This window comes from Lentinula edodes (genome assembly GCF_021015755.1).
Source record: "Lentinula edodes strain Le(Bin) 0899 ss11 chromosome Unknown C8R40scaffold_12, whole genome shotgun sequence".
NCBI classification, from domain to species: Eukaryota; Fungi; Basidiomycota; class Agaricomycetes; order Agaricales; family Omphalotaceae; genus Lentinula; species Lentinula edodes.
In genome coordinates, this window is record NW_025764318.1 from 721268 (window position 1) to 744155 (window position 22888).

The 22888-nt window shown below is 45.6% G+C and overlaps 10 protein-coding genes across 10 annotated transcripts; 5 read left to right on the forward strand and 5 right to left on the reverse strand.

Moving 5' to 3' along the window:
* Nucleotides 1-1620: 1620 nt before the first annotated feature.
* On the reverse strand, nucleotides 1621-3088 carry C8R40DRAFT_1098765 (TBPIP-domain-containing protein). The gene is made up of 7 exons (XM_046227826.1): nucleotides 2995-3088; nucleotides 2911-2942; nucleotides 2724-2847; nucleotides 2519-2659; nucleotides 2395-2465; nucleotides 2204-2340; nucleotides 1621-2145 (listed from the first exon to the last, which is right to left on the reverse strand). The coding sequence occupies exons 1-7, from the start codon at nucleotides 3041-3043 to the stop codon at nucleotides 1989-1991; spliced, it is 711 nt and encodes a 236-aa protein (XP_046087892.1). The 5' UTR covers nucleotides 3044-3088; the 3' UTR covers nucleotides 1621-1988.
* Nucleotides 3089-3132: 44 nt separating this feature from the next.
* Nucleotides 3133-4455, forward strand: C8R40DRAFT_1271883 (mitochondrial carrier domain-containing protein; the record flags this gene model as incomplete). The annotated part of the gene is made up of 5 exons (XM_046234061.1): nucleotides 3133-3343; nucleotides 3398-3476; nucleotides 3524-3669; nucleotides 3730-3793; nucleotides 3848-4455. The coding sequence occupies exons 1-5, from the start codon at nucleotides 3254-3256 to the stop codon at nucleotides 4453-4455; spliced, it is 987 nt and encodes a 328-aa protein (XP_046087893.1). The 5' UTR covers nucleotides 3133-3253.
* Nucleotides 4456-5930: 1475 nt separating this feature from the next.
* Nucleotides 5931-6865, forward strand: C8R40DRAFT_118439 (uncharacterized protein). Its single transcript, XM_046232990.1, has 3 exons — nucleotides 5931-6313; nucleotides 6376-6745; nucleotides 6808-6865. The coding sequence occupies exons 1-2, from the start codon at nucleotides 6047-6049 to the stop codon at nucleotides 6733-6735; spliced, it is 627 nt and encodes a 208-aa protein (XP_046087894.1). The 5' UTR covers nucleotides 5931-6046; the 3' UTR covers nucleotides 6736-6745; nucleotides 6808-6865.
* A 244-nt stretch (nucleotides 6866-7109) lies between these two features.
* C8R40DRAFT_118178 (uncharacterized protein) lies at nucleotides 7110-8321 on the reverse strand. Its single transcript, XM_046232957.1, has 5 exons — nucleotides 8055-8321; nucleotides 7906-7997; nucleotides 7806-7855; nucleotides 7391-7745; nucleotides 7110-7335 (listed from the first exon to the last, which is right to left on the reverse strand). The coding sequence occupies exons 2-5, from the start codon at nucleotides 7979-7981 to the stop codon at nucleotides 7310-7312; spliced, it is 507 nt and encodes a 168-aa protein (XP_046087895.1). The 5' UTR covers nucleotides 7982-7997; nucleotides 8055-8321; the 3' UTR covers nucleotides 7110-7309.
* Nucleotides 8290-9702, reverse strand: C8R40DRAFT_118394 (kinase-like domain-containing protein). Its single transcript, XM_046232982.1, has 2 exons — nucleotides 9526-9702; nucleotides 8290-9471 (listed from the first exon to the last, which is right to left on the reverse strand). The coding sequence occupies exon 2, from the start codon at nucleotides 9449-9451 to the stop codon at nucleotides 8606-8608; it is 846 nt and encodes a 281-aa protein (XP_046087896.1). The 5' UTR covers nucleotides 9452-9471; nucleotides 9526-9702; the 3' UTR covers nucleotides 8290-8605.
* A 965-nt stretch (nucleotides 9703-10667) lies between these two features.
* C8R40DRAFT_118481 (rho small monomeric GTPase) lies at nucleotides 10668-12114 on the forward strand. Its single transcript, XM_046232992.1, has 8 exons — nucleotides 10668-10892; nucleotides 10961-10991; nucleotides 11053-11114; nucleotides 11171-11177; nucleotides 11237-11309; nucleotides 11374-11392; nucleotides 11450-11542; nucleotides 11594-12114. Exons 1-8 carry the CDS (start codon nucleotides 10875-10877, stop codon nucleotides 11960-11962), a joined length of 672 nt encoding a protein of 223 aa, XP_046087897.1. The 5' UTR covers nucleotides 10668-10874; the 3' UTR covers nucleotides 11963-12114.
* Nucleotides 12115-15439: 3325 nt separating this feature from the next.
* Nucleotides 15440-16151, reverse strand: C8R40DRAFT_1169315 (uncharacterized protein; the record flags this gene model as incomplete). The annotated part of the gene is made up of 3 exons (XM_046231354.1): nucleotides 15440-15626; nucleotides 15685-15812; nucleotides 15870-16151. 3 exons carry the CDS (start codon nucleotides 16149-16151, stop codon nucleotides 15440-15442), a joined length of 597 nt encoding a protein of 198 aa, XP_046087898.1.
* A 45-nt stretch (nucleotides 16152-16196) lies between these two features.
* On the forward strand, nucleotides 16197-17824 carry C8R40DRAFT_118581 (DExH-box splicing factor binding site-domain-containing protein). Its single transcript, XM_046233002.1, has 2 exons — nucleotides 16197-16533; nucleotides 16606-17824. Exons 1-2 carry the CDS (start codon nucleotides 16271-16273, stop codon nucleotides 17609-17611), a joined length of 1269 nt encoding a protein of 422 aa, XP_046087899.1. The 5' UTR covers nucleotides 16197-16270; the 3' UTR covers nucleotides 17612-17824.
* A 1255-nt stretch (nucleotides 17825-19079) lies between these two features.
* On the reverse strand, nucleotides 19080-19658 carry C8R40DRAFT_1169317 (uncharacterized protein; the record flags this gene model as incomplete). The annotated part of the gene is made up of 4 exons (XM_046231355.1): nucleotides 19080-19097; nucleotides 19153-19362; nucleotides 19427-19572; nucleotides 19634-19658. The coding sequence occupies 4 exons, from the start codon at nucleotides 19656-19658 to the stop codon at nucleotides 19080-19082; spliced, it is 399 nt and encodes a 132-aa protein (XP_046087900.1).
* Nucleotides 19659-20523: 865 nt separating this feature from the next.
* C8R40DRAFT_1264498 (xylose isomerase-like protein) lies at nucleotides 20524-22738 on the forward strand (the record flags this gene model as incomplete). Its single annotated transcript, XM_046233890.1, has 11 exons — nucleotides 20524-20665; nucleotides 20715-20883; nucleotides 20975-21142; nucleotides 21205-21288; nucleotides 21342-21462; nucleotides 21539-21638; nucleotides 21694-21710; nucleotides 21763-21794; nucleotides 21857-21864; nucleotides 21917-22025; nucleotides 22111-22738. The coding sequence occupies 11 exons, from the start codon at nucleotides 20524-20526 to the stop codon at nucleotides 22538-22540; spliced, it is 1380 nt and encodes a 459-aa protein (XP_046087901.1). The 3' UTR covers nucleotides 22541-22738.
* Between the last annotated feature and the right edge of the window lie 150 nt (nucleotides 22739-22888).

The following is a 22888-nucleotide window of genomic DNA, read 5'->3' on the forward strand; positions in this document are numbered from 1 at the left end:
TTTTCCTCTCGATCTTTCAATCAATCAATGATCATCCAACCCCTTGAATCGTTCTGCGGCGTTCTGCTTTCCGCGGTCAACTCCAAGGATGAGCGTGTACTTGGCGCTAGAACATTCCTACTACAATCTTATCATTCTTGCTGAAGATTCACCTAGATATACTCTACTATTTCCGCACTAGCTTCAATGATGTATTCAAATTCCTACAAGATAATCTTGTATCTCATGCAACTCCAGTGCAACTCCATTCCGATATAAGGTTACATACCCGTGGACGGTTTTCTTTGATTTTTAACATATCCGAAATGCAGGCGCTCTGCACACTCCAGTACAATCTCGTCGGAAGCATTAGCTTGGCCTACCGCACTTTGTCCACCCTTTTCTCACTAGCATGAGATCTTCTCCTTCAATATCTCGAAGAGGAGCCGATGAACCATATCGTGCCGCATCCTTTCCTCGCTGAGCAGCGTATTGGATATGGAGGACGGAGCAAACTGTAGAGGGCGTACAGATTCCGAAATGTCGACCCGCGAATTTTCTCATCTTCGGACTGTTCGTTGTCGACCAGCACCTTCACCACTAGGATTCTAAAATGCTATTCAGAGATAAGCTGAATCGCAGTCAGCTGTTCAACTTGGCCTCAATGCATATTTGTCGGCGGAGGTGGAAGGTGCAATCAGATACATGTATGGATTTTGACCGACTGAACTTTACTTGGAGCTTGCTAGTCTCACCTGTGTGGTATGACACGACGATCCCGGTGTCAATGAGGGGAGATTTCAAACACAATGAATATGTTAATTAACAAAGGTGCAGTAAACATGGTACATAATTGATTCTTTATCGCGAAGTGTCAAAATCATTGAAGTATAAAGAGCATCGTACGGTTCGTACCATTACGCTGGCCTCAACCCAAGCAGCTTGAACAGATTTTAGTCAACGTATTTTGGTCAACGCCGAGTCTCCGTGTACAATTCACGTTATGCAGGTAAAGTCATATTCTGTACACGACAAGCTTAAGTACGCCACATTGATTGAGTGATCATGATGCTCACTGCTCGCATCCTCGATGAGATGGTTTGATTGTTCCATGACGACTTGGCGGTAAAACGGTCTTGGTGTAAGCTGTACGAGGAGGAGTTGTGATTCAGCGTTGATACATGAGGCCTAATGGTCTGCTGCTAATCGTGTCATGGACACTACAGCCCACAGGTTGCTTCACGTAGCACTCGGGATCATAGCGCAAAATGACCTACGACTCATAAATAGGTCTCATTTTGTCGGAGAATGCTCTACTATATGCGCACTTTCCAAGGGAAATTATTAGAATTAAGTCCTAGGATGTTACATCATTTTATGGGGGCCCAGCTGGGCAAGTGCATATTAGCACCCAACGAACACGACATTCTGCCTATCATGCACATTGTACACCTTTGTATACCCGGTACAATCTGGTATATCCATAGACATGACAGCCGTAAAATACCAAGAAATACTTGCGAGTACGTACATTGCAATCAATTCTTCCCTGATAGACTGACGTCTGGGGTGGGATGTAGATCTACAGCAACGGCTCCTGAGCCAGGTGCGAGCTCGTCGAAGTCCTTCCCCTCACGTCCCGGGGACTGTGGTGAGGTTCCACACCAAGATACTCCCCGGACTGTGCGGTGTTCAGATCTTGGACCAAGCCGTTTAATATACCTTCCTTCCTTCCCTACTCTTGGGCCCTTCAACGACTTTGAGAATTGCGTTCAGTTTTGTGTCCCCCAGCTCTATAGTTGACAGATATCCGGGATTGAGCATATAGTATGATATACATTTTTCTTAGACACCACAACCAGGTTTGTTGACCGTATCTCGTTCTCAAATCGGGATGCGCGGATATACGCAGTGTAGAAAGCGAACAAAACATAGCAGTTGCAGAAGTCGAGAATCCGGAGCCATAAACATATCAATACATAGCATAGAACTGCATGTTCAGACAACATCTACCGTTTCCTCTTGAGGAGATTTTTCTTCGTATCGACGCAGAGGTGACTTTTCTCCAGGGTAGCGTGTTCAGGAGTATCGAATTCAATTCCAAGGTCTTCTGAAAGGATCGTAGCGTCCTGAGGAGGTAAGGAATCGGTTGCGAGTTGCCAGAACCTGATGATATATGAGTAAGATCTGAAGAATCAAAGCGATCCATGCAGTAATGACTGACGAATTGAATGTCTTCTTCCGTCGTATCCATTCCTCTCTCCACTTCAGCCAGTCAGCATCGATCTGAGCGATTTCCTCGGCAGATATAGGCGGCGCGCCGGAGCGTAACGGTTGAAGCAAGACGGTCCGTTTAGCGATCTGAGGATCAACACTCAAAAAACAGCCGAACATAGCTTCGACTTAGGACCTTACCGCATCCTTGAGAGACGCAAGTTGCTCGTCTAACTCGGAATCAGAGGGCAGGTTCTTGATTTTGGTGAGTTCTATCAGGATGTTAATGACTTCAGGAGATGTACATGTTTGAGAGTAGATATACCAGTGGTGGCTGCTTTGATTTGCAACGCGATTGCTTTGTTTTCCTCGTCTAGTCTCTTACATTCTTCCTCGAGGGCAGATATCTTCTCAGGCGACAACGTATCAATTTTCGCTTGATTGGCAACAAAGAATGTCGTTTTCCCTGAAATAGTTGAAATAGTTGTTGTATCCGGCCTTATTCTGGGTAAAACGCGACGAGGACGCACCGTAGTTCTTTTGAACCAGCTCTCCCTTCTCTGCAAGCGCTACTAGTATTTTCTGTGTCGCGGCTTTAGGAACCGCGCCTTTGAGATTTGCAGCCACGTCCACAGCGCCGTATGGACGATTCATCTTGTACGAAGACGCGTATCAATGCGTTATTACAAAAATAAATGCAGCAAAATGCAACTGAACTCGTCTAACATATTCCAATACTTTGTTTTCGGCTTAGAGTATCTAAGTGAAAAGATGATGATTAAAAATAGTATTCAGACTAACCTTCTTGACCCTTAAGGACCTTCACCTCGGATTTCTGTTTGCTCGCCATCGTCAATTTGAGCTGTGAGCAAAATGCTAGAAGTGGAATTTGAACGCGTCAAAAATGTTCCGTTTAATCACATGGCATCTTTACTCAGCGCGCGGAGCACCGAATTCGTGCACGGACGCCTTTTCTCTTCTTACACTGACGACGACTGTAGAGCCGACGAGAACCTGGTCAATTTTGGAAGTCGTATGAGACCCAGCGGTTGCCTTGCAAATGAGTTCAGATGTCTCCGCTACACAAGATAAACGGAGTTTACACTATATCGTTCGGTCGGGTCTAGCAGGAGGAGTTGCTGGTTGTCTTGTACGTCCGCTAGTTATCTTCTGTCGAATATAGCACTGATGATGTGACTGTCAGGCGAAGACTGTAGTTGCACCATTAGACCGAGTAAAGATTCTATTTCAGGCTTCAAATCCTGATTTTCAGAAGTATGCGGGTGCGCCAGATACTGTCATTTCGTAGAATAATATTGATCTTCTGAAGGGACCTGGAGTGGTGCCTTTCGGGCTGGCTCTGATATCTACAAGTCCTCCGGAGCGCGCGGACTGTTCCAAGGTCACTCAGTGACCTTACTTCGCATATTTCCCTATGCTGCCATCAAGTATATGGCCTATGACCAAGTCCATCACGTTGGTATAAATTTTCCCCCAATATTTTTTCAATCAGAACTGAACTCTCTTTCTACTAAGTATTTAATGCCAACTCGAGATAAGGAAACCAATTTTCGTAGATTTTCCGCTGGCTCAATATCCGGTATGTGATGTCGACTCTAACTAGCATATTGGGGCGCTTACAACCGGATCTTAGGACTGATATCAGTATTATTCACTTATCCTTTGGAAGTTTTTCGTGTTCGACTAGCTTTCCACACGAAATTCCCGGAACAGTCCAACAATTCCCTCCTTCGTTCCTTTAAACAAATTTATCACGAACAAGCTACTGATAGCCGTCCAGCATCTGGACTGACGCCCAACACGAACTATTACTTCAAACAATACCCTATCCTGAAATTCTATCGCGGATTTTCAGCTACACTCATTGGAATGATACCGTACGCCGGGGTATCCTTCTTGAGTTGGGGGTACTTACGCGCGCGTTTTCTCCCTCCGCCCAAGGAAGGCAAGATAAAATCAACGCCTGTTGCTGATCTGACAATAGGTGCTGCGTCAGGTGCAATGGCACAGACCGCGTCTTACCCTTTTGAAGTCATAAGAAGGAGAATGCAAGTTGGAGGAATAACGCAGCCCAACAGATGGCTACAATGGGGAGAGACTGTACACGCTATATGGGCTTCATCCGGCTGGAGAGGATTTTATGTCGGACTCAGCATAGGTTATCTGAAAGTCATTCCAATGACTGCGGTGAGTTTCGCAGTTTGGCAAAGTGGAAAACGTTTTCTGGGTGTTATTGTTTGAATTTTGCTTCTGTTGTACGTTATTCTAGTCACTTTATCCTATTTCACATTGTATCTTCGGAAATCCCTGCTTTCCTCACATCACGCCGTAGCATTTCTTCTAACATCTTTATATGGGACTTGATACATGTGTAGCATCCAATCGAAAATCAGCCATTCTGCCACAGAACAGCCTACCTGAACCATCGTTATAAAATATGAGGCGACATTCCGTTGAAATATGCAATGATGGACCCCCAGAGGTGTCAAACAACTTTGCCAATGTCCCGTTTGCTCGGCGCAAACCAGCAAAACCTCCCGTACCACCAAAAGTGGTTACTGAATCAGAGAACATCCATTGTCCTTGAGCGGCAGCTTGATGTTAGCTGAAGCTACGAGAGCTTGCTCCGGCTAGCGTAAGTGTTAGATAAGGCAATGGGAGTAGGTTTTAAAGTTGGGTAGAAACTCTAGTTCAGACGGCCCGGCAGCGACAAGTAATTACCAAACTTGTGTGCGCGTCAATTAGTCTCTTGCTCGTCGCATCCATCTCAGTACACAAGAATTCACTCGTTCTTTCTCTTATCACTAAGCATTCGTTTTTTGGCCCCACCCACCATTCCCCTATTTATTTAGCTCACGCTTGGTATGTTTGGGTTCATGTGATATCTCTCCTTCACACCCTTGCACTCCTTGCGTACTGGATTCGACGTCGATGGCCTGCTACGTATTGGTTTTGGATTTCCTTTCCAAACCATTATCTGTCTTAGCCCTGCTTTGCGGGACGTCGTTTCCCCCGCAACTACACGATATCATTGACTGACATCGGGTTATTACAGAATACATTTGACCTTTCCCTCTATACGCGTACGAAAGGATATTATCGGCCCATTGCCTTATGCAACCACATACATATTATCCTTTTAACCGGCCCAATGCACTCCTCATTCATACACACATCTGTTCGAGCAGGTCATGAATTACAGCCTGTCTGAGGCTTCCTTGAGGTCCTTGCTGGCCCTTGACTACATAGCCTTTGCTTGGATTGGGAAACGTTCCACCCTGAAACAACTCGCCATATGCGAAGTGCCGGGTCCTTGGCAAGTTGGAAGGTAAGTACCTCACTTTCCGGAAACACTACTCGCCTGATGGTGTTCCCAGGTGTCATCCCAGCGTCACGATCATTGGGCGGAAGTGGAGGCTCATTATGATCTCCGTAAAATGCTCATGAGTGATGTTCAAGCTTGTTCAAGCCTGTTCAAGTTTACCAAACTAACCCAGTATGCAAATCAATTAACAAAGGTCAACAACAGTTAACAGCTGCCCTGAATTTCATTTGTTGCATGTTCGTGCGGGATATCTGCTGCAATTTTGTCAGACATTGAGCAAGATTGACTTTTTGTTTGAGCTCAAGGGTGCGCAAATTGTATCAGATTGTATTTCCATGGGTTTCCTGGTATACAAGCTTCACATAAGTAACCGCTGTAGAGGAGGCCATAGGGAGGCCACGGGGGGCGATGAGGGGGGTGCAGGATTATATCTAAGACCTATTCAGTTGAAGTGAGGGATTTCGATAATCACTGAATCGACTTTTCAAGGGATATCCGAAACTATCAATGACTGCAGCAATGCCCGACAGATTCCGAATCATGGTGAATCACTGTGCACATATAAAAGGCATACACAGAGGCAGATTTTCCCTAGCAGCTGCTGGTCAGTTTCCCTTCGTGTTACCCGCTTTTCCTACTCTTGTCTTAATTCTTATCGCCCTATTTCTCCAAATAACACCTCCTCTCCATTGTGCAATTATGCGCCTTGATTTCGCATATATTGTTGCAGCTCTCTTAACATCTGCTGCCAATGTGCATGCCGCACCTTTGACTGTGGGTCATTGGCTGACTTGATTTCTATACATAATACTAAATTCCTTTCTCTTTTGGTGTAGGCCGCTAGTGGTAGCAGCAGTTCCGGCCTCGGTATCAGAAGACGCACCCAGAATACTGGTCTCGTGTACATTAGATTGACCGGTCTATGTGGAGGAGTTGATTTTGACTTGCCAAGTTCTCAACTTAACAACGGAGCGATTGAGACGCGAGTGACAACTGCGCTCAACAAATACCTCTCAGTTCATCCAAGCAAGATGCGATTTCTCAACGAATACCACCATACCTATGGGCCGGAACCGCCAGTTGGCAAAGGACCATCCGAGATTCTAGTTTTGGTCAATGAATATGACAACTCACGCGAAACTTTCCTCTCCATCGACAGAGATTCTGTTGCCAGTAAACCAAGCACCGTAGGGTAACATGTGTCATGTGAGTTGTCCTTCCGCTTCGAGTAGCGATGTATGTGCATTCTTACTCCTATACTGTCCTAGGCACTGCACATTTAGTACTATATCATATGCAATACAGAGCATTATAATCAAGATGATAGAGTCACCTTTCACCTCATGTTTTTTTTACTATCACCATAGCTGAAGGCAACTGTGTGGAACAGCCTTCTACGATTTCCCAAAGTTCAAAAAGGCATGCATCAATATTGGTAACACATAAGCTGTCGAATGTGCTGCTTCAACTCTGAAAGTATCTAGACCTGGGCAGTTCCTGAAAATATTGGTTGTATGTAAATGTACATTGGGAGACATTGGGAAAGCAATGGCCAGGGTCAGCCACCTTGAGTTCTGAGCAGGCTTTGGCGCACCGGGGGGGTCCTGTTTTTGATACAACATATAAAGAGTATGAATTCCTGCCTACTAAATATCATATGTTACAAGTGTCTATGTATGCGTTGTCACTCGTGTATTAATGTTCGTGAGCAATACCGTGGAAGCAGGCGTCATTGGGAAGTCCTTGTATGTTTATATCGATAACTTCGTTTTAATGCAGTTGTAATCTTTGTGAGTCTTGGAGATTCGGGTTGGTTAAACGCAATTGAAATTAATCGTATACACCACGCACCTTCGATAGCTTCATCAGGCTCAGGCATACGTTTCGGAAGCGGTACATCCTCTTCGATAACCTCAAACGTCTCCTCCGAAATTAACTTCTCTCTCACCATCTTCAGAAGCAATTCTCTCATCCAAACTCGACATCCATTGATCACCGATGTTTTATCGAATTCAATTTCATTTGCAAGGCGCAACAAAAGCTGCCGCTCAGCACGAGTGAAGCTACCCAGGTAATACTGTGTATGCGATTCGAGAGTGGCGGGATTACGAAGCTTGGCGACGAGCGAATCAAAGACGAATTTTCCTCGAATGCCGCTGAGTTGGACGATTTGGGTTACTGGATTATCGGCGAGCGTTCCGTTAACCTATTTCGTTGAAGTATACTACTTCAGCAAACTCCCCGAAATCGGAAAAGCATATACTACCCAGTGGATCACAACGTGCCTCTCTCGGCCGTCGAAATTGTGGCCGTGAGCTATGAAGAAAGGGTCAAACTTGATTCACGATTCGACGACTTATGGCCACCTTGCAAGTAGACGTCCTTCTCTGTATTGTCGTCGGGGGTGAATGCGTAGTAATTTCTACTCACTTGTCGCGACATATAGAGGTAGATCGCCCTAGAAATTTACTGTCAGCGGAAATTTTCAGAAACAGATACGATGGATGTGCCTAACCGTTTTCAGTATTTCAGAAGCAATCGTGAGCGAAATATGTACGTAGCAGGCATAGATCAAGAACTGCTATAGAAAAAAGGCCAGACTATCGGCGTATCTCGAAAATATGAAGACAGAAGAAGACCAAGAAAACAAAGATGTTTCAAGAAATGCTGACATCATCGAAAATCATTCGGTCATATCCGGTTTTCTACAAACAGTAGCTACTTGATAAAGCGACTAACAGACGAAGCAGTAGAAGGTGCTGCGTGAAAAAGGCAGTTTGGAATATAGAAGAGAACCAATTGCGTAAAGCAAAAACTAGAAAGCCTGTAGATGTAGACAACAGGTACTGTAGATACAGCAGATGGGTAGCAGCGATAACGGTTTCGATGATTTTCGGGCGTGGTTGATGATAGCACGCACTTAGAGTTGTGATCCTATCCACAGCCGAGCAACACCGTCTAAGAGACCTTGCAGCGCTCTTGTAGCATGTGGGACATGCATTACTGATATTCGTTCGGTAAAATGGGAATCCGGCACGTCAAGAAAACCTTCACCGCCATGGGTCCTCAAAGGTTGTACAGCAGCGTTCCCATTAGACGATGAAAAGTAGCAATTTGATTATCAAGTCGAGGGCCAGGAAAGATCATGCTCAGGACCTGACTCCAGCCCTTGGACTGTTCGCTGTCATCGTACATCCGACTATATTCCCAAAATTCCGGATAGAACCCTGCCATGGACCAATCGACGATCCCAGTAATAGTAGAGCCTTCAACGAGTATGTTACGGGGTACCAGGTCGCCGTGAGTAAAGTTGACGGGGCAGTCCTGAGGAAAATTGGCAAGTAATTCCTTTGCATATTCCTCGGTACCAAACGTCATCAACAATTGGTGATAATGGTCGATGAAGTCAGAGACCTTGGTCCAAGCATTCTGAGGTTTGACGGCGTAGGGGAAGAAGTATGAGTTTTGGAAAGGGCCTCCCGAAACAGATCCAATATGGGGTGCAGGTACAGAATGCATATCAGCGAGTATAGCCTTTATCTGGGAGGCGACGTGCTCGAGCTGAAGAGGAGTAAAGCTGTCGATCACCTCCTTTAGCTGAACGCCTTGGATCTCCTCCATACAAATATACCATACTTGCGGTAACTCCTCTGTACGCGGATCCCAAAGCGTTGACTGACGAACGTCACCTGGGTGATGCAGCACTCGCGGGACCCGAATAGAGAGATGATCCCTAGCAAAATTCAAACAGTTCACTTCCTCTGCTAAGTCCCCTCTGTATTTGATCACTACGCCTGGCGCGGTGCGAACGACTTTACTGCCTCCTAATTTAGGCTGATAGACGATATTCTCTGAAGGCAGATCGTTCAAATCCTGGTATGATTTCGGCAACCACAGAGGCATTTCGTGCATTCTGAGCTTTGCTAGATGAGCTGAAGGAGCCTAAAAGTAAGAAAAGGAATGGTAACTCGTAGAAGAAAACTTGCGTGTAGTATAAGTACTAGTTCGATGATCGGCTTTAGACTGTGTGGCGTTGTGTCGATTATGAAAAGGGAGGGGGAGGGTATAATGTCGATAATGGGGAGGAAAAATTGATAAACATATGTGAGTGGTGGTTGAATCGAAAGGAAGAGATGGTTCGCGACTCCGGAACGCGGCCCGACTGATAATTTGGACCTATGCATGGTTATTTTTTCATTTTTCCTTTCCTTTCCTTTCTTTTCTTACGGGTCTACACTTCCCTCTTTGACAGCGGTAGTTAAGCTAGCGCAGGTGCTCTGGTCCTGTGGATACCTCGTTTACTCTTTGAGACCACTTTGGTTCATAGCGCTACTTCTTCAACATCCTTCCTTCTACAGAAGCTCAGATTCTGGTCTAACTTTTCTCTCTCGTGACATTGCTACGTACCTACAGCTCCTGACTGTCGAACTGGAACTCCTTACAACTCTCATCCGTACTAGGTGGAATGAAGCCAACTGAAGTCAATCAATCCCAAGAACATCCCTTCTCACTTGTGGCTACTCGTGGTCATCTATCTATCCGATTCTGATCATGTCAACTTTGATAAACTGGCTTCTCATCCTTGTTACGCCATCGGCGTCGGTTAAATGAACGACGAGAGGACGGGAGATGCTTGCGAAAGAGTTCAATGAAATCACCGCTTAAAGATTGGTTCCTCTTTCATGGGAAGCCGACTGGATCACTCCAGGATCACTCTACTTATATCTGTATCCTGAATCTTGTTCTCGTCGTCGTGGACACTCGGTGTTTCATATCTACTTTGTCCCGACATACGAGTATGTACATAGATGTACATACGAATATGAACTTTGAAGGCAGGGCCTGCAGGACTTGAAGAGGCTTGAATCTGAATTATCGGCCTTACTGCACGACGGCTATAACTGAGAAGTTAGGCTTGTGCTGCGGCGAAGAAACCCCGATTATCGTGTCGGTGGTCGACAGCGTCCGAGAGGGATCTTTATACTTGGTAACGGACTGCTCTGCAAACTTGCATATACGGTGTTTATATATCTACCGCAGCATTGAATATTGAATCTTTGAGATAATGAGCACTGGAATAAATCTATGTACATATGTACATAGGATAGTAAAATCTTGAAGTTGTGACTGTGCCTGCCGTAAGCTAGTAAGCAGTGAAATGAGAGTTTCCGGTGCTCTCTTTCTCAACTCCATATCCTCTGGTTAAGGTGTTTCTATACCGTCCTTAATCGTATTATTTTCTTCTCTATATTCTTTCTATTCTTATAGCGCATCCTTACACTTCTGTCTTGCTTTCTTCGCCTCTGGAGCGGCCTCTTTCCCCAGCTAACTCATAATGACCTCTCAAAATCCTGTATGTTTCTCTCCCGCTCCAGGCGTTCAAGGTTTTAATCGCTGACCCACCTTCTGATGCATTAATAGATCCGACGAAAACTGGTTATAGTAGGCGATGGCACGCAATAGTCACCCGTACATTTCGACCTATCCGCTGACCATTTGTCTTTTTCTACCAGGTGCTTGTGGAAAGACGTCTTTGCTGTGTTCCTTTGCGCTAGGAGAGTTTCCTAAAGAATATGTACGTGTTGGGCTCTCTTTGTCTGATGTCCCGGACCTCATCAATTTATCTTATAGCAACCCAGTGCGCAGTCAACCAAGTCATTCGCCGCCTGTCCCACTGACTTTCTTTTTCCCTCTCAGCTGTCTTCGATAACTATGTCGCTGAAATAAGACTTGATGAGAAGCCTGTCCAATTAGCACTATGGGATACTGCGTGAGTTATTGTTATTGACTTTGACATTGATCTACAAATTTTACAAATGAATCGAATTTCACAGTGGCCAGGAGGAATATGAAGCAAGTCGTCTGTCCTTCGTTTATAGAACTCAACGGTACTAAAACGGCCTTCTTCAGCGCTTACGACCCATGTCATATTCAAAGTCCCATGTCATTCTCATCGCATTTGCCCTTGACACCCCTGATTCTTTGGAGAATGTAGAAACCAAGGTACGTTGTCAATAGCTTCAATCCTACCGCGTGCGTAACATACTCCCACAGTGGATAGAAGAGGTCCGTTCGATCTGTGGTCCTACAATCCCTGTCATTCTCGTCGGTTGTAAAGCCGATCTTCGGCCAAGTCCTACACATCCCAACACGCCTGACAATCCCGCTCCCTACGTCACTCGCGAGATGGGAGAGCGCGTTGCTCAAGTGATAGGTGCTCGTGCCTACAAAGAGTGTTCCGCTTTGAAGATCGAAGGTGTTGACGATGTTTTCGAGACCGCCACTCGTGCCAGCATGCTAATGCGTGACGGCGCGCAGTCAAACTCTAACACGGACGGTCGTCACCATCGACGGAAAAGTAGTACGAAGAGTGCCCTGCAGGAGGATACTGGAAACGGGTGGAAGTGCTGCGTTGTGTGCTAAATTGTTTTCCCAATCTGTGTGGAAACTAGAAGGACTGGATTCGACTGCTTCATCGATTTCGCTCCTTGTTGTCTTTCCTACTCCTTCGCTCACGTTGTCAACGGCCTAACTATGATCCCTTTTAACGTCGTGGCTTTTTCTCTCTGACTCCTCCTCGATTTCACTGAACTTACCGTTGTTTCTTATTCATGTCCTTTCGTTTCTTGCTTTACCTTTTCTTCGTTGATCTTACCAGTATATTCTGTCCATAGACTCTAATCTTTTCATTCTCATTCTCACGGTTACCGACGAGCCCCATGCAAGAATGTTGAAGCGACGATCAGCATGGATTTTATTGACACGCTCGGTATCCACATTTGCTCCAATGGGACATCTTGTTTTCAAGTTGAATACAACAAGTGAATTTCACAATCTTTACATGTCAGACTCTGGCTGGGCTGTCCTGACTCAACTCTTTGGTCCTTGGAGCTGGAAGGAATTCAAAGGTAGGCAGCGCTGACTTGGTCACGTGCCCATGACCTCCGGAATCGTCTTGACTCAGCTTTAGCCACCATGTCAGATACGTCGAGTAAATAGATTATTTCATCCTCGTAGGTACATTTCAACTATAATGCCTACCTGGGTCACTGAGGTTCTGCCGAGGGAGTCATACACTCCTGCGTCTATCCAAAATTCAGGAAGTTCCTTCGAACTGAATCTTAGCGTTGGCCTGGGCGGTCGGCTGCTGTTGGCTGTTCAAGGCAGAGGTACCGCAGAATATTGAGAAATTGACTGAAAAAGCCCACAAGAAATATGTAAGAGATAATCCGCTACGCTGTCGTCACTCCCTCGTCGTCAACACAAGCGATGTGGAACTTATGGCTAGCGACTGACAAATTGAAATTCCATGTCGAAAACTTATACCCCTATCTGTGTCAAGACTTCGATACTCTCCAAGCGGCCAGAAAAGCAGACCATCGAAGCGAAGTAAAACAGTAGTAGAACTACCTTTCGATGACGTTTTGAGAATGGTATTTTCGCAGGATGGAAGTTCAGCATGATATGACAAACATCGGTAAAGCATTTATCTATAGCTCCCCGTCTGACACATTTTGTACAAGAATGGAGGTTCAGGTTGATTTGGCCTCGTTCGACCCTACCGGCCTTGACACGTTTCCAAACTCTCCGGCCAAAATTGACGATGCTGCATTCGTTGCGCTGGAACGACGTGTTCCATCCTCGCCGATCCTGCAATATCTTCAGAGGTCGTACTTGGCCAGCCCTGTCGAATACAAACAGGAGTAAAATGGTGAAATCCGACAAACGATCTTGTCCGTCGGGCATTTATAAACTGTGAACCGTCTGCTGGAGTTGGAGCAAATGATAAATGTCTCTGTTAGCATTCATCGCGAGTCTGGCAAAGTAGATCTTGTATTGAGCACCTACATGAAAAATGGCACAGTGAGTACTCCATTTACTCGGTTTGATGCATTCTTGGACTCTTGGCACAAGGTTATGTCTACTATTATCAAAAACTACCGCAAGCATTTGATACATCAGAAAGCTTTGGATTTATCATCTTCTACTGTTTTCTCTGCCACCTGAGAGAGTACAACAAAGGGCTTGTCGACAGGGTGGGCAAAGTAGACCCCAGTCGACTGCCCCTGGCCTCCGGCAACCCATTTGCGAAACATCATGAGCGGAAGCCTAGGAAGCGCCAACATACAATGGACCCGATTGATGAGTGGGGAGAGGGGGGAAGTATCCCTTTTGAAACTATGGGCAATGGCAGTCAATGTGACGATTACCTGTCAGAGTATGGGGCCAATGCGGTTATTATCAAGGTCAATGAGGACGATGAGGACTAGAAAACGTTGGATGAACTAAGATTGGAGCTGCTTGGTCTATGGAAGCGCGGGTTTTTGGCCGAGAGCAAGATTGTGGAGATTTCACCGCTGGTAAGTTGTTGAGGTTTTTTGATTATTGGTATGTACAATATTAAATGTAGAAAATACATTGGGCATGCTCACAGTAGCGTCGCCTTGGACATACCAAACTTCTTGGTGATGGAGATAATTTTAGTTCACCTAAAAGAAAATAACAAGTTAGGTCATGAAATTTTAGCAAAAGTAGTTTCCAAGATCTTCGATGGTAGAGGTAGCTTTTCCTCTTGCTTTGGTCAACGTGATTCCCAATGGGCACAATGACTGTATCGCTGGGCTTCAAAATAATTTAAAATTCAAACGACTTTGGATGCGTACGATTAATTAATACGTGCCTCCCGCTGCATCAAATAACGTCCAACACCAGTCCAACACCTTGTTCAGGCTGTTATCAGCTGGTGTTGATTTTTTAGGGCGATAGAGATGAAGAAGATATAACTGGCTTTTCGCTGGATCGCCGCCTATCGCCGCCTAGTGCGGCGACCCATTCTCCCCTTGGGCCATCCCGAATCAGGCCTTGAACCTCACACCTTCTGTGCCATTATCAGAATATTCTTCGGCGACAGCAACGAGCAGGCATAACTTTCCATTCTAAACCTCCCTTCAGCTTACATGCTAACGGGATTGTGCGATGGACAGTTATTTCTCCACCCGAACGCCCAACTTCCCAGGAAAAAAATTGCAGGACTTTTTGGGGACGGCATGCAACCCGAACCTAGGGTACGTTGAAAATCAGCTGAGAAACCATTGAAGAGGAAGAAATGGAATGGAGGAAGTTACGCCCCGGCGCTGAGATTTCCGACTAACAAATCAGCTTAAACTATAGAAATCCGAGAAGTCTGCGACCCGTTACAAGTTTCGCATGGTTTCTTTCAGCAACGAACTGGTCATGAGCAAGTAGGTAAACCAGCGACCTGATGTACAAGAAGGTTTACGAATATGCTTGCAACCTAGCTCCATCATAATTGGGACGGTGAAATGGAGAATGAGATCAACCATTGAAATTTGCGAACGCTGGTTGAGAGCGCAGTTCCGAGCTTCCGAGGGGAGGTTGAGAAGGTCACCGTTGCCAAACGCAGGTTAAATCTGAGTTTTAATTATCCAGAAAGGATGAACGGAATTTCCGACATTGCTACTTCCCGCGCAATGCGCAATGTTTATCACTGAATACAGGCTCATGACAGATTTCCCTTCCATGGTTTAGGCTGATATTTTGTGTCACAGGTTCCTATTGTCCCATGGTTCGAACACCTGCTCGAGCTGGCTCATAATCTCATCAGAGGGATGGGCGGGCTTGGGCGGGGCTGTCTCGAGGTTTAGGATGTACATGGATGTTGAATCGGTTCGGATGGCCGATTCATTTTTTGCGTTGTGTCTTGACTTTTCGGCTCCGAGTCTCTGAGAAGGTTTTGTCAATGGAGTCTGGGTTACAAGCGCTCTGAGTTCCCGACCCCGGACAATCTGAGTAGAGATTTCCGCGATGCAATCTAGAGCATGAGACGTACCGATAGTATACATTATTATAATTAGTTCTAACAAATCTTTGTTTCTTTTCCTATGTTTTGAGTTCCCAACTGACTCCACATCCACACCCACTACCTTTCGAATGCGGGTTTTCGGATATTCGGAAACTACTCCCAATAAGTTCAGTCGCGAAATCTATCGTGGCCCCATTCAGTAAAGTAAGTGAGACGGCATCGACAAGGATATTTGAAGGTTTGATTGTAGGGTGCGAGAAATGACTTGAATGAATGAAATATATCAAAGGGACCTTGACCGTATTTGGGTTCAAGAACTTACTAATCATCCAAAGACCGACTCTTCGCTAACTCCATTTTGTACTGGTAGCCATGACATCCCCCAGATTCTACCGCCACCCTCAGAGCAGCATCTGGATCTTGCTCTCGTTCAGACATCTTTCGTAATTGCTACAAGGACACCCTAAGATAACAGTCACGATTCTGGTTGCCACTTGGAATACACACCTCCGCAGCTCTATCGGTGATTATTACCTTGGCATCTTCAGGAGGTAGAAGCTTAACGTCAATTTCTTCTTGCTCAAGATACTCAGTAGAGGGTAAAGAAAGAAGGACAGTTGGGGAAGAAGGAAGATGTTGGGTAACAGTAGTTGTTTTCCGAGGTGCGGAGGCTGAATAAGCACAAACGCGTGTAGTTGAGAGGTAAAAGTTGGTTCTAGTGCGGGGAAAATCTCTGGTTAAAGACCGAGATACATGTCTGAAGATTCGGGGAGTAATCTTGGAGGCCATTGTGGTGTAGAAGAGAGAAAGATTCGACAGACCCGGACCGGCCCGATTTTTTTGCTTAGGTAAACTCGAAATCAATTCAGCTCGGCACCGCTTGGAAGCAAACTTCGTCTCTGACCACCATGTCTGCCCAAAAGGTTTCGTTTACTATTCGCAGGCCTAGTCCAACCTCGCGAGCTGCTTCCTCAGGACCAGAATCCGACAGCGGATCATCCTTCAAAGTCCCTGCATTACCCCGTCACCTAACAAATGATTCTAGTGTTCCTGGGAGCCCTCTCGCCAGAAGTGGCACTTCTTCGCCATACTATGATGACTCCGATAGTGATCAGGATGATGAAGTGCAGGACGAGCTCGTTACTGGCTTCGATAAATTTGGGGTACAACGGTGTGTCTTTCGTCAAGCCTCATGCATACAGTCATCTCAACTCACAAAGGTCCTGCGCCAAAATCATCGTAGATTGCACGAGCGGAAGAAACCCCAAGGTCCACTTGTTATCCCTGCGCTCAAAAACCGCGACTGGCGTGAAGCTGCTCGTAGAAGGCGAACTCTCAACCAATATGTCCCGGAGTCTGCTCGCGCTCAGACTGTGGGAAGTGACGGCAGTGTCGGTGGACTTGGTACCAGGGATTCCATAAACAGTGGGCCCGTTGTCTCAGGGCTTCAATATACGAAGAAGGAAATGGACAGTGAGAAGCGTGAGCAGGATGTCGTGATGGTTGAAGTTGCTGGGGAAGATATCCCGAAAGCAGAAGAAGAAGAGGATTCAGAAGACAAAGCAGCTCTACGGGCTTTACTCGCTGGTGCGGATGGTGAAGACTCTGGCCCTCGAATAGACATCATTCCTACGCCTATATCTGAGAAGGATGCTTACAAACAGGACGTTGAAGAGCTTCCTGAAAGCGCTTCACTTGCCGATTACGAACGAGTACCAGTATCGCAGTTTGGCGCTGCCATGCTACGAGGCATGGGATGGAAGGAAGGTACCGCGGCTTCCAGAAAAGGCAACGGCATCGTACAACCCTACATACCAGAATCACGACCTGCGTTATTGGGTATTGGAGCCAAGGAGATGGAAGTCTTCGACGACGGTTCCAAAAAACGCGGCGGAAATCGACGCCCGGAGAAGCGTTATATACCGGTAGTAAAGAAGGACAAGGATGGGAATATAGTCTCAGAGGGCGAGGCTCGGAGGAGGGATTCAGAGAGGGAGAGGCGTCGTGATCGTTCCAGATCTCCCCAACGTGAATCAAGGGTTTCTTCGAGGCGTTCTTCCTCAGAAAGACGGTCTTACGATGACCGTCGCAGGGAGTACTCTAGGAAGGACGAGGATGAAAGGAATAATAGGAGGGATAAGTTTCGGGATCGAGATACAGACAAAGAAAGTAGTCGACGGGAGCGAATAGATCGAGACCGCGATCGCCATCAGGATCGTTCCAGAGATACAGAGAGGCAGAGACGTTAGACTTCGTGCATGGGCCGTGCATAAATTTGAATATTTGAATGGTAAACTTACTTATGGCGTATGTCGTTCTTTGATTCATCGATACCGAGGTACGAAACAATTGTAGCATTGAAATTTGAGAACCAGCAACCGAGTGTGCCGTGTTGGATGCTCTTCAGACGTGAATATCGGCTCTCATGCCATTAGTATAGCTGTGAGCACAACAAAGTAGCTGCAAATACTAACTACCTTTGCATATCTCGGTGGCTCCCACGAAAGCTCCTCAGTCTGCTGACACAACTACGCACAGGGCACATTCCCCTGCAAAAGCACCTTCATCGCATTGGAAAAGCAGATTCCCCAACGTGCCCATGTTGCAAAAGAGCCACCGAGACCGTCACACATTTCCTATTCGACTGTCCCGCACATCGAAGAGCCCGAGGTCGACTACAACGAAAGCTACCTAACCAACTCTGGTCCCTAGGTCCCCTGCTCTCTACGAAACAGGCACTTCCACCACTATTTCGCTATATCAACAGCACCAAACGATTCCACCATATCGTTGGAGAACTCCCGGAACTCTGCGAAGATGATGAAGATCGACCCCAGCGACAGCGATAGCCCACCGACTGCCCAAATGCAAAAGCCTTAATATCCCAAAATATAGTATTACTTTCTCTCGACTCCTCACGATACATTCAGAAGCTCACTAAGACACGATTACATGGGAAAAGAAGGGGGAAAACCCCGCACAACAAAATCCACAGTACATGGACTTTCTACAGATACATTGTGCTCCTGACGGATCCCCGTCTTGGCTTCCCCTGGGAACCGATACGAAAGAAAACACAAAATACCTACAATTAGAATAGTATGTACACTACCATATGCTCCCGCACAGCGATGTATAAACAGGATTCAAAAAAAAAAAAAAAAACCTTTGCATATGCCCGAGGAACATTGCGACTGCAATTCTCGTTACAGGCATGTGTATATACAAAGATATTGTAATGATATACAAATTCCCAAAAAGGTCTTATATTTACAGCTTTGACCGAACCTTACGAAACTACGACTTTACCAAGAATTCAAATTGTTGAGATAAAGCTCTATGTATGTACATAATCCAAGCCAAGCACAAACATCTCATAGACAAAAACCAAAGACGAGTCCGAAATAAAGACCCGGAAGCTACGATTACTAAAAAACAGCAGTCTTACAGAGTATGTATATGTTCAATCAAATGTTCTTCAATTTCACCTAACGAGTTGCGATGAGTACTTGTAAAAACCCCTATGGGGAGCAATCTAATCTGGGAATTCTCATTCGCAATGTTAACGTCTGAAAGAATTCTGCATTATATTTAGGCATCCTGGAAGACCTCACATCGAAACACGACAGGGGCGACTTTTAAACTTAGTTTAAGCAACACTAGAGTGTCAACATGGTGTACATTCCGGAAAGTTCCACGTAACATCGATACTCAGACCTAGGGAATGCATAGAACCTAAATGCGAGTCATTAGCAAAGTCTCGATTCGTAGAATAACGAGATTGATCTACCTCGCCAATTTGCAGATTGTCGCATAAGGGATCAATCTCGGTATTAGCAGCTTCCAATTGAGCAACGGTGATGTTAAACTGGTTTGCAATATTGATGCACACATCACCAGCCTTGACTGTATAGTTTTCAGCGCAAGGGGGAGGTGGTGTGGTGCCAGGGATGCAAAGCTGTTCTCCGATGAACAGATTGTCGCAATTCGCATCAATAGACTATTTAGGAAGTTAGTGCATGAGTTAAGTAGCTCTTTGAACTATGGAGCTGCAGTTAACTTACTGGATTAGCGGCCTCCAAGGCGGAAACTGTAACGTCGTTCTTGGTGGCGATCTCATTACAGGTATCCCCGGCCACGACCGTGTAGGTGGCCTCGCAGGTAGCCCGAGAAAAAATCTGACTGCCCGGAAGAGCACGACCACTGGCACCTAAGCAAGCAGGACGTAAATTATATGTATAGGCGACATCTGTAGAACAAAGATGCCTCACCAATGGCCCCAAGAGCAGCGACCATGGCGAACAGAGAGAGACGAGCGAACATACTGCAAGAGATTCTAGAAAAGAACGAAGAACTGGAACAGGAAGAGAACCACGAGTGCTCTGGAGAGACTGGAAGCTCAACGAGGGCTTTTATACGTTTTCAAGCAATTCTGGCAGGAATTTTCGCGTAAGACAAAAGACCGGGGACCTGGGTTTTGATTCATTGGGACAAAATGGATGAACTTGAAGAAGTTGAATTGGGTCATCTCTGAGTCAAGGATTCGTAAAAAGAGAATGTTCCTCGAACGTTCTTAATAGCAATGACCTGATTTTTCAGTAGAAATGCAATGCATTTCAAACTTGAGTAACAAGAAGCGCTCCTAAGGCAAACAGGCATCTACTCACGGAGTAGGAGTGCACTGATGTAACCATTCATATTGAGGCACAAACAGACCGTAGACGTTCAACCCAACCGCGACCTTCACGGAAAACTTCGAGATGAAGACAATCCAGAGCGTGAATTTCATCACGGGAAAACACGATCGCTGGTATAAATGGTGCTGTAGAGTATATTCTTGTCAGTCATCTGAACACCCTCGTTCTGAGTTCTACGACGGCAAAGTTAGACCGCCTAGAGGCTATCATGCCCGTTCGCCTGTTTTAATGACGGAGTTTGTTAACCTTGACTTGACCTTGACTCGCTGTTATTGAGCTTGGCTATATAGCTCGGACCATAGAACATTCATTTGGGGCCACTGCGCAGAATGAATAAAGGCACCTGATTTAGGCGCCCGCGATAATCAATGCTCCGATTGACGTTGACGTTGAGCTCTCATATTCGTCCCGCTACAACTTCAAGATTATCCGAAACCAGAGACTTCAGTTCATTCAGTGCTTCTATGGTAAAGCGTAAAATCGATATCGTTGGAGAAGAAGGAGCCATTCCGCGCAGGTCAGCAAGGGCTACAAAGAAGGCAAAAGTGATTGTCTTTGAGGACCCCGCAAGTGAAGAGGTAGAAATAAAGGCGGTTCAGGTGAATAGTATGTTCCGAATCTCTTGTGCCTACAATATGTGCTCAAGTCGACATAGGTGAATTCACAGAGTCGTCAAAGAAGAAAGAAAAAGTCAAAGCTTCCCCTCGAGATATTATTGACCTTTCGAGCCTTCCGCAACGCGTATCAAGCAATTGGAAAGTAGGAGCCCACGTATCTGCTGCTGGTGGCATCGAGAATACTGTGCTGAATGCAGCCAAAATCGGGTACTTTACTCAACATCTTGAAGTAGAATATTCTGAAAGCCTTGATTTCCCTGGACTTTCTCCTAATACACCTCTTTTTCTCTCCGTGCAGCGCTAATGCATTCGCCCTTTTCTTAAAATCCCAAAGGAAATGGATTTCACCACCGTTAACAGAATCGAGCATATCATTGTTCAAGTCGCGTATGAAAGAGCTTTCGTATAATCCGAAACATATCCTCCCGCATGGAAGTTATCTGATAAATTTAGGGAATCCAGATGAGTGAGCCTTTTCTCCTACATATGCTATCGAGAAGTTCCCAATGTATGGTTTGACAACTCTAGTGAGAAGAGGGAAAAATCCTACGAATGTTTTTTGGATGATTTGAAGAGATGTGATGCGCTTGGACTGGAATTGTATAATTTTCAGTAGGCATGAACGATGTTCATACATTCTCATGAGCAATAACTATCTTTCCTAGCCCAGGATCCAGTCTCGGAATTGTCGAACCCTCAGTATCTATGGCCCACATCGCGGACTGCATCAACCGATCGCATGGGGACACATCGGGATCAAAAGTGGTAGTTGTGTTAGAAAACATGGTGCGGCTTATATCGCTCGCCGTTTACAACTCGTGTGTTCAATCGTTTGCGTACTCGCCTCATTTGGTGGAGGAAGGCAGGTTCAGGAAACATAATCGGTTCAGATTTTGTGCAGTTGGGAGAAATTATAAGCCAGGTCAATGACAAGACTCGTGTGGGTGTTTGTCTGGATACTTGTGCGTTCCTTTCGGTTCTCGGTCTGTAAAAACGACCGTCCTGACGTTCCCGCAGGTCATATGTTCGCTGCGGTCAGTTTTGTGACTTTTGTCAGTTTTGTATGCTTATTCGTTTCTGGTGTAGGGATATGATATCCGTACGGAACAAGGATGGAAGTACGTTGAATGTTAATCTCGGATATATGCCCGCTCTTTTTTTATGCGAAAGTTTCTTTCAGTTCTACAGGTGAATAACTGCAAGCTCGCCGGTTGCAACCAAGCTAAGATTTGGCATGCAGTGGAATTGTTTAACGCTCAAGTCGGCCTCAAATACCTTCGGGGTATGCACTTGAACGATTCCAAAACGGAATGTGGCTCGAAAAAGGATAGACATGATAATATTGGAGTGTTCGTACTCGACATTTTTTGTTCTCTGTCTCGAGTTTCTCTGCGCCCTTCCTTCCCTGAACTGATCTGTTGATTGATTATTTAGTGGACACCTTTCAATACGAACATTCGCTCATATCCTTGCCGATCCTCGAGTGCAAGATATACCTTTGATCCTTGAGACTCCAAGTCACGAAGAATCGAGCAAGAATTGGGACGTCTGGGCTAAGGAGATTGAAGTCCTGAATCTCCTTAGCACGAGTTCAATTCCTAACACGAATGCGGCCTCGGATGCTCTTCCTTCTCGCCATGACACCACAAACAGTATAGAAAATGCAGAAAACCCACGGGGTGGCACAAACGGCGCACATAAATTGAAATTGGATTCATTGGCTCAAAGTATTAAGGACGCGATCACAACTGCGGAGACTACCGGGAGAAGGAAGAAGGCAACGAATGCGTCTGCTTCTCGCGGAGGTAAGAAGTCAAGAAGGGGGAAAAGAAAAGAGGAAGAAGAGGAGGGGGAAAGTGAATAGGCAAAAATTTGAAGAAATGTCAGTGATAACCAGTTCACCGTTTGTTTATCCCGAAAATAGCTTGTGGGACAGATGACCTGGGTACAAAAGATCAGAGGTAGTCGATGATCCATCATAGAAGATGCGGTAGTAGTAAGAGCTTTATGGTAATTGGAGCAAGGTCGATGCTTATCCAGGATTTTCCCCGCGTTACGAGAAACGTTGCTCTCCAGAAAAAATTACATTCTAAGCATCGGAGCAATAACGCTGAAAAAAATTAGAGCAACAGTGAAGTATCTCAACGTCGCGTGGTCTATAAGGCAACAGAACTTATCGTGGAGATGAACGAGGTTAGGGGTCACTTTACGA